The sequence below is a fragment of the Trachemys scripta genome, chromosome 1 (assembly GCF_013100865.1).
Source record: "Trachemys scripta elegans isolate TJP31775 chromosome 1, CAS_Tse_1.0, whole genome shotgun sequence".
Classification (NCBI taxonomy): domain Eukaryota; kingdom Metazoa; phylum Chordata; order Testudines; family Emydidae; genus Trachemys; species Trachemys scripta.
Window position 1 is genome coordinate 183,401,746 of NC_048298.1, and position 18,666 is coordinate 183,420,411.

At 39.6% G+C, this 18,666-nt stretch overlaps 1 protein-coding gene across 2 annotated transcripts in view; it reads right to left on the reverse strand.

The window, feature by feature from the left end:
* Nucleotides 1-8,534: 8,534 nt before the first annotated feature.
* The window catches only part of GRIK1 (glutamate ionotropic receptor kainate type subunit 1), a 220,589-nt gene continuing 210,457 nt past the window's right edge, over nucleotides 8,535-18,666 (reverse strand). The window contains exons 16-17 of one of the 2 annotated variants that reach the window (XM_034793558.1): nucleotides 17,498-17,663; nucleotides 8,890-9,020 (exon numbers count right to left, since the gene is read on the reverse strand). In XM_034793558.1, coding sequence (XP_034649449.1) covers nucleotides 17,514-17,663 — 150 coding nt within the window. In that variant the 3' untranslated portion in view covers nucleotides 8,890-9,020; nucleotides 17,498-17,513. Of the gene's footprint in view, nucleotides 9,021-17,497; nucleotides 17,664-18,666 lie in introns of both variants that reach the window. The other variant, XM_034793548.1, reaches the window with a different exon arrangement.

Sequence of the window (18,666 nt, forward strand, 5' to 3'; positions counted from 1 at the left end):
CCAGGGCCCTCACAGCTGCCCATCCACCAGGGGTGCCTAGGGGCACGCAAGGTGTAAATTTGGTCCTGCTCATGAGAGCACAGGTTCTGTATTCCATGAGCTCTCTAGTTCCCTCCTTGTCCTCTACTGAAAAATGCATTTTGTACCATCCCTCTAACTAGTTAAAAAATGGGGGGAAAAAAACCCAAAATCATTCCATATGTCACCTGAAATAGACTGTACAGCAAAAACTGGTTTTGTGACTCCGTATTATACATCATGCCAATCTACTGGTTTCTAAAAGATCTGACTTAAATGGCATTGGCTTGAGTACTTGAAGCATGGCATTAAGAAACCATTCCTAAAAGGATGGAACAGGAAAGATAATTCTGTGCTGTAACATACACATTCCTTCCAGATACTTTAAAAGAAACAATAATGGCCCATAACTTTATGAAATCTTACTGGTACACTACTTACTATACAGTAAGAATAGTACATTAGGCAGCCATCAGAACTTGTCACAAAAACTTCCTGACATGTTACTGAAGCAGCAGTCAAAAAAAGCTAACAATGTTAGGAACCATTAGGAAAGGAATTGATAGTAAGACAGAAAATATACCGGGTAATGCTACTATATAAATCTGTGGTACGTCCACACCTTGAATACTGGATGCAGTTCTGGTTGCCCCCAGCTCAAAAAAGATATTAGAACCGGAAAAAGTACAGAGAAGAGCAACAAAAATAATTAGAGCTATGGAACTATGAGGAGAGATTTAAAAGACGACTGGGACTATTCAGATTAGAAAAGCGACTGAGGAAGGTTATGATAGAGGTCTATAAAATCATGGATGGTGTGGAAAAATTGAATAAGGAAGTGTTATTTACCCTTTCACATAACAAACGAACAAGGTACCAGACTGTGGGGAGGTGCCACTAGGACCCAGAGTGCAGAAAATTGTGTCTGCTGCTGGCGCATATGTATTCTCTCTGCTCTAGATGCACAGAGATGGTGGAGTGCTGTGCTGGAGGAAGGAGGGCACAAGAGACATAACAGGCAGGCAGGAGAAAAGGTGAGATGAATAACAGAAAGCAGCAGGAGCTGCAGGGAGAGAGAGGAGGAGGAGTCTCTTATGTACCTTTCTAGCACCTCCAGGATCCTGGACTGATTAACACCAGCTTCTCAGGGAGCTTCCTGTTTCCTGCTGCTTCCCTGAACCCACTTGAGGAGAACAGGCAGTCAACTGAAGTAGTAGGAGCCAATTAGACCCTTAAGACGCTGATATCTTCCCTCACTCAGGCCCTGCTACCAGCCTGCTTATTTGTTCCCCTTATTTGTTGAGAGCCACTATAGCTGGCACAGAACAGCCGTCATGAGTGAAAGAAGAAAAGGCCCTTCTGGGGCAGTATTCAGAAAAAGAAAGAAAGCGAAGGAAGCTTTTCTATCTAAGCAGGAAGGAGCTCTCCTGATATACATAGACACAAATGTTCATGGTGAGCCCCAGTGACAATGTGAGTGGTGAGGAGACGCCTGATCTTCCAGTTAGTCAGAGTGCAGGTGACCTGGCAGCTACTGCAGCATCCATATCTCCATCTCAAATGGATGTAACCATGCACATTCCTGAAGAAAAGTGTAGATCAGAGAAGAGTGTGGTGGAGGCGCAAGAAACAGCTGCTGCTGAGTTTAGTTCCTTAAGTCTAGATGATCCAGCACTGTGGACCCACTTGAGCAGTAGCCTGAGGGACTTCTTTGTACTGCATGAGCCACAGCAAGTGAAAAACTTCATGTTCCCCCAAGACAATGACAATAGAAGTTTCCATCCGACACATTACTGGCATGAAATCCCCAATGGTGACGAAGTGGAGAAGCCATGGCTTATGTCCTCAAAAACCCAGAATGCTGCATACTGTTTTGGTTGCAAATTCTTCCAGTCTAATGTTCCAGCCACATGGTGTTCTACAGGAACAAAGGGACTGGAAAAATCTGGCATGCCATGAGAAGGCAGCAAATCACCAGAGAGCATTCCATTGGTGGAAAGAGCTTGAGATGAGACTAAGGTTAAAGGCCACCATAGATGATCAGCATCAAGAGAAGATTGCATCAGAGTCTCTTTACTGGCAAAATGTTCTGAAAAGGCTCATTGCCATTGTGAGAATGCTTGCTACCCAAAACCTAGCACTGCGTGGCACTTCAGATCAGCTGTATGTGCCAAACAATGGAAACTTCCTTAAAATTGTGGACCTGATGGCTGAGTATGATGCTGTACTCCAGGAGCATCTAAGAAGTCACCACCCAAGAAACGTACACACACCACTACCTTGGAAAAATAATTCAAAATGAGATCATACAGTTACTGGCAACAAAAGTCAAACAGAAGATTGTGGCAGATCTGAAGTAAGCAAGATATTACTCTGTTATTCTGGACTGCACAGCTGACATCAGCCATACGGAACAAATGACTTTAATGGTGCGTTTTGTAACAACAACAGAACCTAGTGAAAATGTCCCTGCAATGGTGACTGTCAGAGAGCATTTTCTAGAATTTATTGACATTGATGATACTACAGGAGCTGGTATGACAAATGTGCTTCTTAAAAAGCTGGGAGATACGGGAATTGCGATAGCTGACATGAGAGGTCAGGGCTACGATAATGTTGCCAACATGAGAGGAAAGAACAGAGGAGTGCAGACACGAATCCGAGAGTTAAACCCTCAAGCTTTTTTTATCCCATGCAGTTCTCATTCATTGAACTTGGTGGTCAGTGATGCAGCATCAGCTTCTAGTGAGGCTGCTGAATTTTTTAATGCAATTCAAAGCATCTATGTATTTTTCTCTGCATCAACTCATCGATGGCAAATTTTGAAGCAACATCTGGGAACATCCTCTCTGACACTGAAACCACTGAGTGCTACACGATGGGAAAGTTGAGTGGAGGCGATAAAGCCTATCAAACACCAAATTGGGAAGATAGATGATGCCATAGTTGCCATTATGGAGGATAATACTATGACAGGAACTGTTCATGGGAGAACAATGGCAGAGGGAAATGGAATCACCAGAAACATACATAACTTCAAATTTCTGTGTGGCTTAGTGTTGTGGCATGACATACTGTTTGAAATAAATATTGTAAGCAAGAGACTCCAAGGTGTTGACCTTGATATATCAGGAGCAATGGAACAACTGGACAAAGCAAAGTCATACCTACAGTCTTACCAGTCAGATGAGGGATTTCAAAACATTCTGAAGAGTGCACAGAAGTTGGCAGAGGAACTTCACACTGAAGCTATTTTTCCCACCCATTCAAGAATACAAGAGTCACCGAAGAAGACATTTTGATTATGAGGCACGGGATAATCCCATAAGAGACCCCAAACAACAATTCGAAGTTGAATTCTTTAACCAGGTGCTAGATTGTGCAATACAGTCAGTTGAAGTGTGTTTCATGCAGCTCAAGGAACACAGCAGTATATTTGGGATGTTGTATGATATTCCAAAACTCCTCACTATATCTGAAGAAGACCTACACCAGCAATGCAGGGCACTAGAGACAGTGTTGACAAATGATGACATGCGCGCTATTGATGCGAGTGATTTAGGTGATAAACTGAAAGTCCTTTCAAGATACATTTCAGCAGGATCAACTCCAAAGGCTGTTCTGGAATATATGTGCACAAATAAGATGATCACCCTCTTTCCAAATCCTTTTGTTGCTCTGCGCATACTTCTAACACTTCCTGTAACAGTTGCAAGTGGAGAACGCAGCTTCTCCAGGCTGAAGTTAATAAAAACACATCTACGTTCCACAATGACATAGGAGAGGTTGGTCGGCCTTGCAACCATCTCAATAGAGCATGAGCTGGCCCAGACTGTGGACCCTCAGGAAGCAGTTCAAATCTTTGCAACCAAGAAGGCACGGAAAACACCACTTTGATTATTCAAACAGATAAAAATGCCAGTGTTTACTATGCAGACAAGAAAAGTTACATTTGCTGTTCAGGCGTTTGAAAGTTGTGTTACTTAACATTTTTGAACAAGGCATTATAAGTTGTTAGTTCTCCTTTATTGGGGTAGGTAGCAGAGCAGTACCATGAGAGGAGTAGAACAGGAAGAAGGCAGAATGGAGACCTTTCAACATTTTGGCCCAAGCAAGGGGCATGGGGCGTCATCTGAGCTCCCCGCTTCAGGTGCCAAAATGTTGTGGACCGGCCCAGGCTGCAGAGAGCTGTGGAGTGCACTATTGCTGGTGGCTCCTGGATGGAGCAATTGTGGAGCTATGGCCCTACCTCCTAGCAGAGCAAGGAACAATTGGGGACCGAGCTTGCGACAGCTGTGCAGGGATGCTTCCCTGTAACCTAACTAGGTTCTTGTGTCATGCCCATCACCAATTCCCAGCACCCCCCCCAGTGCTGGATAGCTCACTGGTTTGAGCATTGGCCTGCTAAACCCAGGGTTGTGAGTTCAGTCCTTGAGGGGGCCACTTAGGGATCTGGGGCAAAAATCAGTACTTGGTCCTGCTAGTGAAGGCAGGGGGCTGGACTCGATGACCTTTCGGGGTCCCTTCCAGTTCTAGGAGATGGGTATATCTCCATTTATTATAAGTATTAAGTCTTTGAAGCTTCCAGGCAGCATCACTTCCTTCTCCAGTTCATCTTAGCTACAAGAGAGCCATAACTGAGAGCCCCACATCTGGAATGCTTTCCTTCATCTCCTGTGTAAATGTGACTTATTTGACAACTGAGTATCAGGCCCCAAGTGAAGTCTCTTAACATATATCACAATATCCGGTAAAGCCACAGCTCTTGATGGCCCTGCAATTTGAAATTTAAGGGACATATTCTGCCCTCGCATATGTGCATGCAGCTCTTGTGGATGCTCATCAGAGGAGACAAGAAGTCTAACGGCATTTTGGGCTGTATAAGTAGGGGCATTGCCAGTAGATCGAGGAATGTGATCGTTCCCCTTTATTCGAAATTGGTGAGGCCTCATCTGGAGTACTGTGTCCAGTTTTGGGCCCCACACTACAAGAAGGATGTGAAAAAATTGGAAAGAGTCCAGCAGAGGGCAACAAAAATGATTAGGGGTCTGGAGCACATGACTTATGAGGAGAGGCTGAGGGAACTGGGATTGTTTAGTCTCCAGAAGAGAAGAATGAGGGGGGGTTTGATAGCAGCCTTCAACTACCTGAAGAGGGGTTCCAAAGTGGATGGAGCTCGGCTGTTCTCAGTGGTGGCAGATGACAGAACAAGGAGCAATGGTCTCAAGTTGCAGTGGAGGAGGTCTAGGTTGGATATTAGGAAACACTATTTCACTAGGAGGATGGTGAAGCACTGGAATGTGTTACCTAGGGAGGTGGTGGAGCCTCCTTCCTTGGAGGCTTTTAAGGCCCGGCTTGACAAAGCCCTGGCTGGGATGATTTAGTTGGGAATTGGTCCTGCTTTGAGCAGGGGGTTGGACTAGATGACCTCCTGAGGTCCCTTCCAACCCTGATATTCTATGATTCTAAAAGAACAAAAAGCTCCCAAGTTATGTAATACTCAGCGTTTCAATCAAATAGTTTGATTAACTTTGTGTTTCAGTTCACACACTTTGCATCTTTCACTTTGCAGTTTTGGCTGAATTTTTTGCTTTTGTTTTAGGGTTTGTATTAAACCAAATCACCCCAAAATTTCAACTGTTTGGGTGTGTAAAACACACAAAACCAGTTTCATTTATTGCCTCCAGAAGCTACCCCTTCTCCCAGCTCTCAGGGAACAGGCCACAGACCAGGAAAACACTTTTTTGATAATTTTGATATGACTTAAAAATAAGCAAATCAATATTCGCTTTAAAGCCTCCCAGGCTGATATTGCACTGGTCATAAATAGGTTATAGTTTTACTGTATAATGAGCCACCACCCACCTGAAAAACACTGCACAAGTAAGGTACATAAAGAGAGGTGGCAGTAAAAAGGCTTGTGTGAAGTTCTTTTTCAAAGTCTGCCACCAAGTGGACATATTTCCCTTCTATGACCTGATTCATGAGTGGGAATGAGGAGCAATCACAGAGTGTGACGCTGGCAAAATTGCCACAGGTCTGAAATCCATGAATCCCCAATCAGCTGTGCAGAGACCCCCTCCGCCCCTTTGATCCTCTGATAGCCACATGAGCCCAAAGCAGCAGGGAGTCAGGACATAGCCATCTGTCTCAGCTTGCGGTCATGTTCTCTACCTTCTCTGAAGGGGGAGTCACAAAACACGCAGGAGAGCTATTGCTACTTCAGTGGAGCGCTAACCTCTACAGTGGTTCTTTGACATTCTCATGGGGAAGCATACCACCTACTGCTACTCACCTTGAGCTTCTGGTCATGTCCATTTCCTCTGCAAATTGCTGTGATGGGCGAAATAGATACATAGAGGTGGGCTGGAGAAGTACCTATAACCTTCCTCCTCCTCCCCCTTGGGATCTTTTACACTAACTTGCACAACTGGGGCAACATGGAGGAAGCAGAGGAGCCTGAGTCTTGAAATGAATTAAGTGTCTTTACTAGAGATGTGTGAATGTTATTAATTATTATGGTCCAGATTAAAAATAGTGACTAGTGATTTTAGGTGCTGACCTTGATATGCCTTATCTTCAGGAAGTTCTAAGCAACCACTCCCTGAAAATCAGATCACTTCTAAAGTGGTTCAAAGAATTTATTCCTCACTTTTGAAAAACTTGGTGTGTATCATGTACCTCAGTAGCAACAAAGGGCACCAATCAAGGATCAGGTGCTGTACAAAGAAGTGTATTAAAAACAGTCGCCACCCCCAGAATGCTCACAGGGAGTGTTACAAGGAGCCTTCATTCTTTCAGAAGGTCCTTCATTTGATTTAATGTTGCAATAGACTATTTTGTATACCATTAGGCTTCTGAGGTCCTTGCAGGTTGTGATTTGTGTCTTTGACATGGTCACACTGACAACCATAACCTTCGGATATTTGAAATTAATACGTTCAAAGTGTTGAGACTTGTGATACTGGCCTACTTACTTTAAAAGGGATATGATGGTAGACTAGGCTTACTAGTTACACATTATAGGTTCTCTTTTTTAAAAAGTTTTATATATTTCTATTAATTTTTTGATAGAAACAAAAATAAAAGATCAGAGGTTTTAATTTAAACATTCCCCTCTGTGTTTGCAGCAAGATGCCGGTGCATGGGAACAAGGAAAATAAAAATTTTTCAGTGTCCAAACTGAATTGTTTTCATAAACTGAAATTGTACTTAAGAACATAAGAATGGCCAGGTTAGATCAGACCTATGGTCCATTTAGCCCAATATCCTGTCTTCCAATAGTGGCCAATGCCAGGTGCTTCAGAGGGAATGAACAGAACAGGACAATTATCAAATGGCCTATCTCCTGTCATCCAGTCCCAGCTTTTAGCAGTCAGATGTTTAAGGACACCCAAAGTATGGGGTTGCATCCTGCCCATCTTGGCTAATAGACATTGATGGACCTATCCTCCATGAATTATCTAATTCTTTTTTGAACCAAGTTATCCTTTTGGCCTTCACAACATCTCCCGGCAACAAGTTCCACAGGTTGACTGTGTGTTGTCTGCAGCCCTGCCTGCAGCCCAGTCATGTCTGTCACCTGCTGGGATGCACTGGTGGGGCTGGGGAAGGAACTCCCTATGCCTTCAACTCCCTGCTTAGAAGTTCATCTGTGCTGGGGAGGCCATTATTACACCCATAACTGCTCACGCTCTCAACCTACTGAAAATGTTTTTTCCTTTCAACAGAATCTTGAACTAAACTCCTGGTGATAATAAAACCCTGTGAACAAGTAAATAATCAGGGACAATGCACTAGAATAAATATGAATATACTTCATGCTACTGTAGTTCAAAGGAACAAAGGAAAAATTTCTGCTATTGAATATGTCACTGCCCTTCTTCCTAACTAAGAGGCTAAAAAGATGTAGTATTTCATGAAAGACTATTCTTTGCTTAATTATAGGGTCTTTTAAGTGGGGCCCCCTTCACTCTTAGAGCAAGTAGTTATAACCCAGAAAATCAGCACAGTTCTATTTTCTAGCAGATGCAGTCTAGCTTTGATATTTTTGTGGTCCCTTTTATAATATGAACAAAATGAACTGTCTATTGTTGGCTCTTACTTCTAAGGGCAGCATTATAAATTAGGAATTTCTTTGGTACCATGGGCCAGAGGGATAATGCAGTGTACCAATGGCGGTGCTGCCAACTCTCTCAACTTTTTCAGGAGGTTTGTAATATTTGATATCTTTTCTTAAAGCCCCTACCCTTAAGACAGAGAATCTCAGCTTTCATTTAAAAAAAGTTCCTAGCCCTCCTGGTTGCAGAGAAAAGCTTGAAAAAGTGATCCTTAATAAGTCAACAACAGGAAGGCAAATAAAAAGAACCTATCATTTTCAAGCCACTTAGTTTTGTAGATCCTGACTCATGATTTTTAGATGCTTGTGATTGGCAGTACTGCAATTTTTATAAAAAGAAAATAAGATTACATTATGATGACTAAGAAAGTGACAGGAAAAATGTCAGACATTCAGATTATTGGAAAAAAACAACCCTGTATCTTTATTTATTTAGAAAGCACATACAGCAATGTATGGGGAGGGAACAGAGATGCAAAACAGGTCAGCATACAAATTCCTTTCAAAAGATATGGTGAGATGCTTTTCCAATTAGTTATTTATCAGTCTATGTGAGCATTTAAACTGCTATACCTTCCCCAGATAAAAAGAAGCCCCACACAATTTCTGAAGAACAAGTTAAATGTCTATTTTCAGAAATTCCTTCATAGTCAATTTTGTAGGCAGCAAAGTTTTTTTTTGTTTTTTATTCCTGATGTTTCCCAAGAGGGTTTTTTTTTGTTTTTGTTTAAGCCATGGTTTCTTTCCTCAGTGTCCGCCTCTGATGACAAGTAAGGATACTTGTGAACGATGATCTCCCTTTAGTTCTTGACCTTTTCTTTAACTTCTTCTGATGCTTGAGTGAAATCCCGAGCTCCTCCATTATAGCATTAAAAGAAAGACACTAGAGAAATGTGGAAAAAGTGTTTAACATTCAATGAACATAAATTTCAAACTTAAATTCTGCAAAACTTAGGGTTTAGGTTTCTATAAACACAGGCTTTAAGGCTTGATTCATGGACTTCATGAGTTCTGGGAGTCTCTTCATTGAATTAAACAGTCTGTGGAGTAGGGCCATATTGCACAGTGGATGGGATTTTCAAAAGCTCTGGGCACTGACTCAATCCTGCTCCCTTTGAAAATTAATTTAACATTTATTGCAATGGAAGCAGAGTTAGGCCACTGCTATGCGGTTTTGAAAATCCTACCTAAACACATTTATGCCTTCCATGGTGCCTTCGGATTATGAAACTTACCTTTCCTCGGAAAACCGTATTCACGTTAGTCTTGAAACACATAGTGCTAAAGAGAACAAATACAACTTCTTTTGACGATTATTTGATTTCTCCTCCCCACCCATGAAATTAATGAATCTATAAATAAAACATTTTCCAATGCTCTTTTGACAGAGAAATAGAGGAAAAACACTTTTAAAACGTGTGTCCAGGAAAGGAGAAATTACATTAGAGTGAAATAGTTGGAAAATTGCAAAATGGTTTAGAAAGTGGAATGCCGTTTGGCTACAGGATTCATGAAGATGTGTTGGGGGGGAAAATAACATAAAGCTGATTGCTAAAATAACACCATGTGGTATGGAAATGTAGATAGCTTCAAATGGAAAGAGTTGTGATGTACAACTAATATATAGATTTTTAAAAAAATCAGGTGATAAGTGTGATTAAAATGTACTTTTTTTGACCACCTCACCAGTACCCAGCCCACTAGTCCATCCCTTATTTTTAACGTTCCAAACCCCTCTGAGGAGTTTTAAGAGATGCTTTTTTAAACAGCCCATAGAAACGTTTCCTATATCCCAAACATGGATTTTCCCCTAAAATTACACTGCTGGAAGATGGGCTGTATTCAGTCCTTGACCAGTAACAAGTCAATTCTAATATGTCAAAGCCCTGCAGAGCTAAATATGAAATATTTATTCTAGGGGAAAGAGAGAAATCCAAGCTTTCCTACCAGCTTCGAGTTCCCAAGAAAGACTTTAAAATGTGAAGTATGGCATTATGTTTAGGGCTGTCAATTAATCGCAGTTAACTCACGCGATTAATCACAATTTTAATCTCACTGTTAAACAATAGAATACTAATTGAAATCTATTAAATATTTTTGAATGCTTTTCTACATTTTCAAATATATTGATTTCAATTACAACACAGAATGCAAAGTGTACAGTGCTCACTTTATATTTTTATTACAAATATTTGTACGGTAAAAAAGATAAAATGAAATAGTATTTAACAAAAATATTTAATAAATTTGGTATTCTATTATTGGTTAACAGTGTGATTAAAACTGCGATTAATTGCAATTAATTTTTTTAATAGTTTGACAGCCCTATTTATGTTAGATGTTAACTCAGGCAGAAAAGTGATTTACCAAGGCTGCAGAGGGAATCCTTGTCAGAGCAGAGATTAGAACTCAGGAATTCTAGACTTCCAGTACCATGTCTGGTCTACTATTAACCATGCCCTCCTTTATCTGAGTAGTGCCTGGCGCTGATTCTGCAAGCTGGTGTGCACACAGCTCCAGTCAGAGATTGGGGCATTACTATGAATGCTTCTTCAGTGTACATGCATATATTGTACGTACTCCATACAATGTGGTATATACTGTGTTGTACCTGGTGAGAGTTTATTTGAGCAATATGTTGCACACAGACCTAGTATGACCCTAGATTATTTAATATACACTTTCTTTGAGAGGCTTCATTTTTGTTCATCTTATGAAACACTGAATGCCTTAAGTATATAATAATTAAATGGTTATTAACTCATGACTGATGTAAAATGTAATCGATATGGGCAAGAAAAACATACTGCTTTCTTCAAATTACTTTCTAGTAGATCAGCCCTTGGTAATAGTCAGGACTTCACTGGTGTAATTATCATTTTAAATAGAGCTTTTGGCCACACAATTTAGGAATTTTTGGTGTTAACCATTAGTTTGAACCAGTGATATTTGATAGATCTCTGGGCCCTCTGGCAGCAGTTGCCGAAGCAGGTGTCATCCTGCTGTTTAAAGTTACTTTTAAATTGCATGAGCAAAACCTTTTCAGAGAATGTCACCACTGATTTCTGCAGCTGATAAAAATTATATGCAGCAACTCACTGGCTCTAATGCGTGGTTACTCCCTCTACATTACTTTAATTGTAATTGGATTTTTTTTTAAATCCAGATTTTTAGAATGAGCCAAGAATTCCATGGTGAGCAAGGGAATATATGAATCGCTAGACTATCTACTTTTTATATAACTGTAATGCAGTGTCTGATACTAATCATTGTTCGTTGTGTGTGTTATAGATGTGGATTTCTGCAAGATGTGCATAGGGATAACTCCTATGGTTGGAACAATATCTTTTACTGGCATGTTAATGTTTACATCTAGGTTTTCCCCAAACTTATTCAGTTTATCCAGATCATACTGTACTCATTACATTGTTTATCATTTGATATCAAGAAACTTAATCCCACGAAGAACATGTCATATTTATGCAGAGATGTTTGACACATCATTGATAGGTTGATGCTGTTTATCCAAGTCTGTGTGTGTTTAGATCTTGTATTTCAGAAGTAAACTTCTGCCATCTTGCTCATTATTAAACATTTTACGTTATCACCAGTTTCAAGAGTTATTGGTTTAAAGGTCTGTTGCTGGTCTTGGTTTTAAATTTGGCTCTATCTATAAATAGTTTATCATATTTACAAGAAGTACATATTGGGGCCCTGGCTTAATCCCAAATGTCTTTGTCCCACAGAAAATATCCGCAGCCATACAAGCAATTCAGCATGTAGATTTGGGCTGACCCATTCAGAAGAGAGGTTAATCAGCCAAAAGCAAACACACACTGGAATCTGCTGTTATATACAAGGCACAACTTGGGAAAGGGGAAGGAGGAAAGCTTATATGACAACTTTCTGACTCCTACACACCACAGCTCTCTATGCTGTATCTATTGGAAACACACGAGTTGTTGTAGCCCTAGGGTTGGATTTAAATCTATGTCTTGGGAGAATTAACCAGCTGCAAAAGTTGTTTTGGTTTAACAGAATCCTATAATAAAGAAGTGAACGTAAAAATAAGACTGGGAAACTTTTAAGGGAATATTGACAAGGTTTGTATGCTCCAACTTTGATCTATGGCATATCTGTGTCTGTCTGCAAAGTCCTGCCACCTTTTAGAAAACACAGTGGAGGAGATGGTGGGTCTCTACAAATAGTTTTAAAAGGCCTTGAGATGAGCGACTCTGTACTGCTTCTCCTTCCTCCCTTCCCATTTTCATGCACTTTAGGATGTTCTGAAGTGCAACTGGAGAAGGTTCCTTAAATTATTTACTAGAACACTGAAAGTTCATCAGAAGAACGTCATACAAAATCCCCTATGGGCCCCATGAAACATACCCCAAAGTACTGTTTATCTTAAACGTGTACATAGATCACACTTCACTGCTTCTAAAGTGACCTAGGCCCAGTAACAACATGAAGCACTTACAATTGCTCTCTTTCTAGTTTGTGTCATGCAAAGTGGAGATGAGGAAGCAGGACAGCTGTTCAAAAATCAGAATTGCCCTGAACTTTTCAGATGAGGAGACAAACTTGCATCAGCACTACAGAGCAACTGTAAGCCAAGCCAGCGTGCATGTGACTGACAGAAGAAAAAATGGTGGTAAGGAAACACATTCCATTATCAAGCTGCTAAAGGATCTTTATGAAAAAGTAATGTGTATGAAATATCATATCATTCTTTTTTTAAAAGGGCATTGTGAAGTTAAAATTACATTTAAAATCACCTTCTGGGTTTTACCTCTTCTTGAGGTATTCAAACTGAATTTTTTTAAGAGCTTTAAAAATTGTTCTAATACTGTCAACTCCTTAGAGTTAGTTGAGGGTGAACATTGAAGTCAGACCTGTAAATTTCATTTTTGCTTATAGTGTGCTTCCCTTGCTGGTTCTGTTGGGATGCTGCAGTATTTGGCTTGCAAACACTGCATGGGAACGTTATTCCTTTAAAATATATTGGTTGAGGCCTAATTAAACCAGGGAATTGGTCTCTCCACTGTATAATGGGCATAGCAGCAGATCCATCACCTGCTCAGGTCTTCCAAATCTTTCCTCCGCTCCCATCTCAAAACAGTGAAAATGCGGTTAGACTTTGGGGTAGCTACCTAATTGGACAGGGATTTAAAAAAAAAATGTAATAGAGACTAGATTGAGGAAAACAGGGAAATGTAATTCTTGACTCAATATGCCACACATGAATCTTTGAAGCCTGTGGTTTCAATCTATTCAGAAGACTTTATACTGAACTTCATAAATACCTAAGAAGAAATACCTTAATCTAGAGGTGCTGTGTCACACTTGAGAATTATGAAAATTCTTCACTGATGAGACAAATTTATCCTGGCAGAATATATGACAAGAATCCAGCTCAGAGTTTAGTAACAGAGAAAGAAGAGCCTGAATCAGGATTTCCCTTCTGTGAGCCACAGTAGCCATGTTTTTATAGTTACACATAGATGAAACAGTGACATATGCTTAATGGGGGTGGGGGAGGGCGGAGTACTTTGCCTTGTATCTAATATACTGGAGGAAAATGTTTCAAAGTAGTTCTTTCTTGTGAAAATATCACTGCTGTAGTGAATTCAAAGTCTGCTTGAGTACTCTGCCACTAAGAGCTAATTATACAAATTAGACCAGCAGGCAAGCTATTCTAAAGTGTGCATCAGATTTTTAGAAAGCCTAGTTCTGCACTGAAAGTGACTATAAAAATGGGCATTTCATGTTTGTTTTCCCAGTTTTCAGTTGGTAAGAAAAAAGATGGTTTCTCTGATTGCCAGCCCCACAAACCAATTGAAGGCTAGTGGGATAACTGAGAGTAAAATCTGACCTGCATATCTTTCAGAACTAGTGTAAATGCATGAGAAGGACTGAGTGCCTATTGATTTTTGAAGCAGAGGGTCAAGTTGCAGAGCTAGCAGTTTGGGGAAAAATCCTTCTTGAAAATTTGACGTAGATGTTACTGAGAAATGATAAAATGCTATTTGTATGCAGTCACTTCTCAGAGTAGAATTAAACTTCAGAGATGTGAAGGGTTTTATCAATTATTTCTGTGATCATTACCAGTTCCACACCTTTCTGGTTTGTACCACACTTGCTCAGAGTACACAGATTTGTTTATAAAACTCACAAAACATTAAGCATGTGTAGAGTCTAAGTCATGCATGAAAGGACTCTAAATGTCTCCTGATGCTTACTAATAATTTTAGAGACTGATGTCTGCATATTTTCAAGTTGCCTTTTAGATAATTATATTTATAATCTGAAACAAGCGACCTGTTCCTCATAATGATAAGCATGTTAACCATGTTATAGAAAAGTGTAATTGCAGCGCATTTTGAAGCCTTTGCAGAATATGTTCATAAGGGCATGGTAAATAATAGATAAAATATAATTATCTAGTTAAGCAAGGATAGTCTTTGGACATAGTCCTCTTAACACAAAAAGTATTAAATAAAGATAACACTTCCAATTCGATGCGCTACAGCATTCGTTTTTAAAATATGTAAAAAAATGGTCGTAGTGCCTAGAACCCCCAGTCATAGACCAGGCCCCGTTGCGCTAGGCATTGTGCAAACACAGAAAGAAAAGATGGTCGCTGCCCCAAAGACCTTACAATCTGTGTGGACAAAACATTTAAGAATTTGATCATCAATTGGTTCAGTTTGTTGATCTGCCACAGACTTCCTGTGTGACCTCAGATAACCCATTTAATCCCTCTAGGGCTTAGCTTTCCATCTGTAAATGGAGATGGTGATGGTTTTTGTCTTCCCACTCTGTCCTTTTTTTGATGTAGAATACAAGCTGTTTAGGCCAGGGAGTCTCTCTAAATGACTGCACAAGAGAGCCCTGAACTCTAGTCACCAACATAATACAAATAAATATAACCATTTAGGATCAAGTATTTTGGCTTTGATAAGTGCAATGACTAAAATTACTAAATGCCCTTAACTTCCATTAACCTCAATAGGAGTTGAGAGTGCATAGCTCCTCTCTGGAGGCACTGAGCACTTGGCAGGATCGGGTACCTTCACTACAAATGTACCTTCTATTAGAGCTCAAGTGATTGTCCTATTTTTCACATGAACAGATGCTGGTATAATTTTTGAACGGCAAGTTTTTTAACACATCTTTGTGGTTAGATATGAAATTCCATTTAAAAACAAGATAATTGTTTCATGATTGTCCCCAGAGGCAAGCTAAATCTACTATGCTGTTTGGCACAGTAAGACAAGAAGTAAGGAGCATTGTTCTTAAGACTGGCTCTTTTTTTCTATAGTCTTTCTCAAAGATGTGATGGTGCTCATCTAAAAACTGAACAAAACAAAGGCACTCCACACTGAATGTCCATCCAAAGTTCAATGGAGATTAAGGGACTGGTGAATGGGAAACTGAGGGGGACAATGTGTAGGATAATAAGCATATTAGTCATTGTCCTTCTCTGAGAGCTCAGAGGAGCTGGATTTGATTGGCATTAAAGTTTTTTTCTCACTGGGGAAATCACATGCTTAAATGCTTTGTTGAATTGGGACTAGAGTGCCTAATTCTCTCACTGCGATTAGATCTTGGTTTGTAAGCACACAAATTTTGCCAAGACTTATGGATCAAAGCTCTGGGGGCTTTAGCCAACAAATTTTGTTACAAGGTGAAGTATTAACTATTGTGAGTAATTCCATCATAACCAGGATAACTTCTTCCAGGATCTTGAGTGGGACAGACACAAACTGACATGCTTACATTGTAAAGAGTACTTTCTTGGTCATAAAAACACAAATGGTTTTTAAGATCAATAGAAGAACCAGGGAAACCACTAAGATTATTAAAAGGGTAAATAAAATTGGCCAATAGACAATAATGCAAAATGGAAACAAAATGAACAGAACTCCTGTCACTGTATATAGAAGACCATGTTTTCTTGTCTCAGTATTCAGGTCAGATAGAAAGCAGATAGAAGAAATCAGAACAGGGCTGAGTTGGAGTGTGTTAAGGGAGACTAGAGCATCTGGAGCACTTCACCTACTTAGTGTGAAGAAGTCAATCAGCAAGAAGTGTTTAATTGCAATAGAGCTCAGACATGGTCCATCAAAAAAAGGGGATCATTAACTTGCTACATCTTGTGTTGCAAGGGTAAATTGCAGTGTACAAAGAAACCATACCAATAGATAAAGACTCAAGTACCCATAGCAGACAAAGATGATCAATACAAATGAATTCTAATGGTCAGGACACTACCAAAGAGACAGATGGGAGTGATGTGTGGGAGATGAAATAAGTGAAATTACAGGATCAACTGGGGTATAATCAGATCTGGATAAAAAGTAACTGGGTTTATTTAGAATAAAGGGCAGTTTATCATGGTTCATGACGTTATTCTGATCCCAGATTTATATAAATATATATCTAAAACTACAGTCACAATAGTATTTCAGCATAGCTATTCAGACCAACTTCCTACACACAACTTTGTAGTAACTTGTATATTTATTGTGCAAACAAATGCCAAGGGTTTACAATTCAACATAATTTGATATCCTGATTGGTGCTTATACCATGAAAGAATCCTCTGTCTTCTAATAAGTACAGTACGTCTGATCCTCCTTTCAGTTACACAGACGAACATCAAAATTAAATCTACGCTATTACACTGATGTAAAACTAGTATATACAAGAAGAAAACTAGGTGTTCTCTGAGGATGTATTCACGGAATAGTTTTCTTTTTAATGTTAATGGTTACCAGCTTAAAACCTAAGTGTGATTTTGTGGTACAATAATACAAGCTGCCTGGAGGTGGTGTATAATGAATTTTAAATGGATGAATTAAAATTAATTAAATATTTGACACTGGGAACAAAGTGCTGTCAGCTAAAAATCACTGGCTCTTTGCCCTGAACGGGTCTTTCAGAGAGTTAATGGAATCCTGCAGATTGTTGATTTGTGAGGTTTCTAAATAACTGCCTGGACTTCTTGCTAAATGCTCTGCAGAGACTAAAGAGTGAGTTCCTGCAAATCATACTTTCAGCAAATGGCACTGCAAGGGAAAGATGGAAAGAAGGTAAATACATTTTTCTCACCTGAAAATGCTGAACTACCCAAAGGAATGACAAGAAGCTTATTCTCTATAGAGAGATATAGAGACTAACACTTTTTTTAAATCTATTTTTTATTCTATGATATGCACCTAACTGCTCAGATTCTCAGGACCCTGGAGATCCATCTGCTGCAGTAGCCAGGCTTTAAGGCTATTAATATGCGAGGCAATATTTTGAGCACTGTCATGTACACTCTTTAAGATGAATGCTTTCCATTGGACACACCTTTTTCCTTTACTGATTATACAGTGTGAATTGAGGGTTGTGTTCGAATCCCTCGCTCCTCTCGGATTAATTTGCCACAGTCTAACTCCGTAGATAAGGTGGTTCCAGAGGTGGAGTTGGATGGATGGGTTTGCTTACATTGTAGTCCATAAAAGAAACAAAAGGCCTTGCATACAGGAAAAAAATGGAGAAAAAATAAATAAGTGAAATAACAAAAAATATGAAAATGAGACCTCTAAATTAAAAATACTATTATGGAAACAGAAAAAGTCACAGATTATATGCAATTTATAGTCATAATGAAACTCTCTGTATTCTTCTTTTTATACAGTCATTTCCCACGTATTCTGTGATAGTAATATATGATATCGCCACTTTACTCTAATGCAACTGAAGATTTTCATTATGATGAGACAAGCTACCGTCTATTGCATGTTGCTGTGATATAGTAGCAGGATTTGCACATCAACTGAACTTGTCACATCAGATTCACACTGGTACTCACCCAAATTATAAAGAAGTGAATTAATAGTCTTCTTGGGATACAATTTTTGGCCTATTAATTATGATTCCAGAAATATTGTCCTACACACTTATCCCATTATCATTTTTCCTACAAACTTTAATCAACTGCATTACCTTTGCTTTTTTATACAAAAAGGATAGAAATAGAATAATGGATAAAACCTATCTGAGTCAAGAGCTGGAGAAACCCTCTTTTCATTGTATGTTTTTGAAACTGGTAATTGAGATTTTAAAACTTATAAGAAATTAACAATATATACAAAGTACATCAGTTCTCTTGAATTTATGCCTAAAATACCAAATGTTTGGCTTACTAAAGCCTTGATCCTATAAATCGCTCCACATAGGTAGACCTCTGTGTCCATGTGCAGTGCCATTGACTTTAGTGCGGGCCTGCTCAGGTGCAGGGATCTGCCTGCATGGAGCAGTTTAGAGTATTTTAGGCCTCGATCCTGCAATAAGCCTATCCCTGTACCATGATGGCCAAACTAATGTGATGCCACTAACACTGTTATTGGCCCTAACTGATCCACTGGATGCACCTAAGCGCCATACAGACAAATAAAGCCATGGTGCCTGCCTCCAATCTGATCCCAAGCCAAGTCCCATAGAAGTGAAATGGGGGGCTGAGCAGGCCCTGGGGA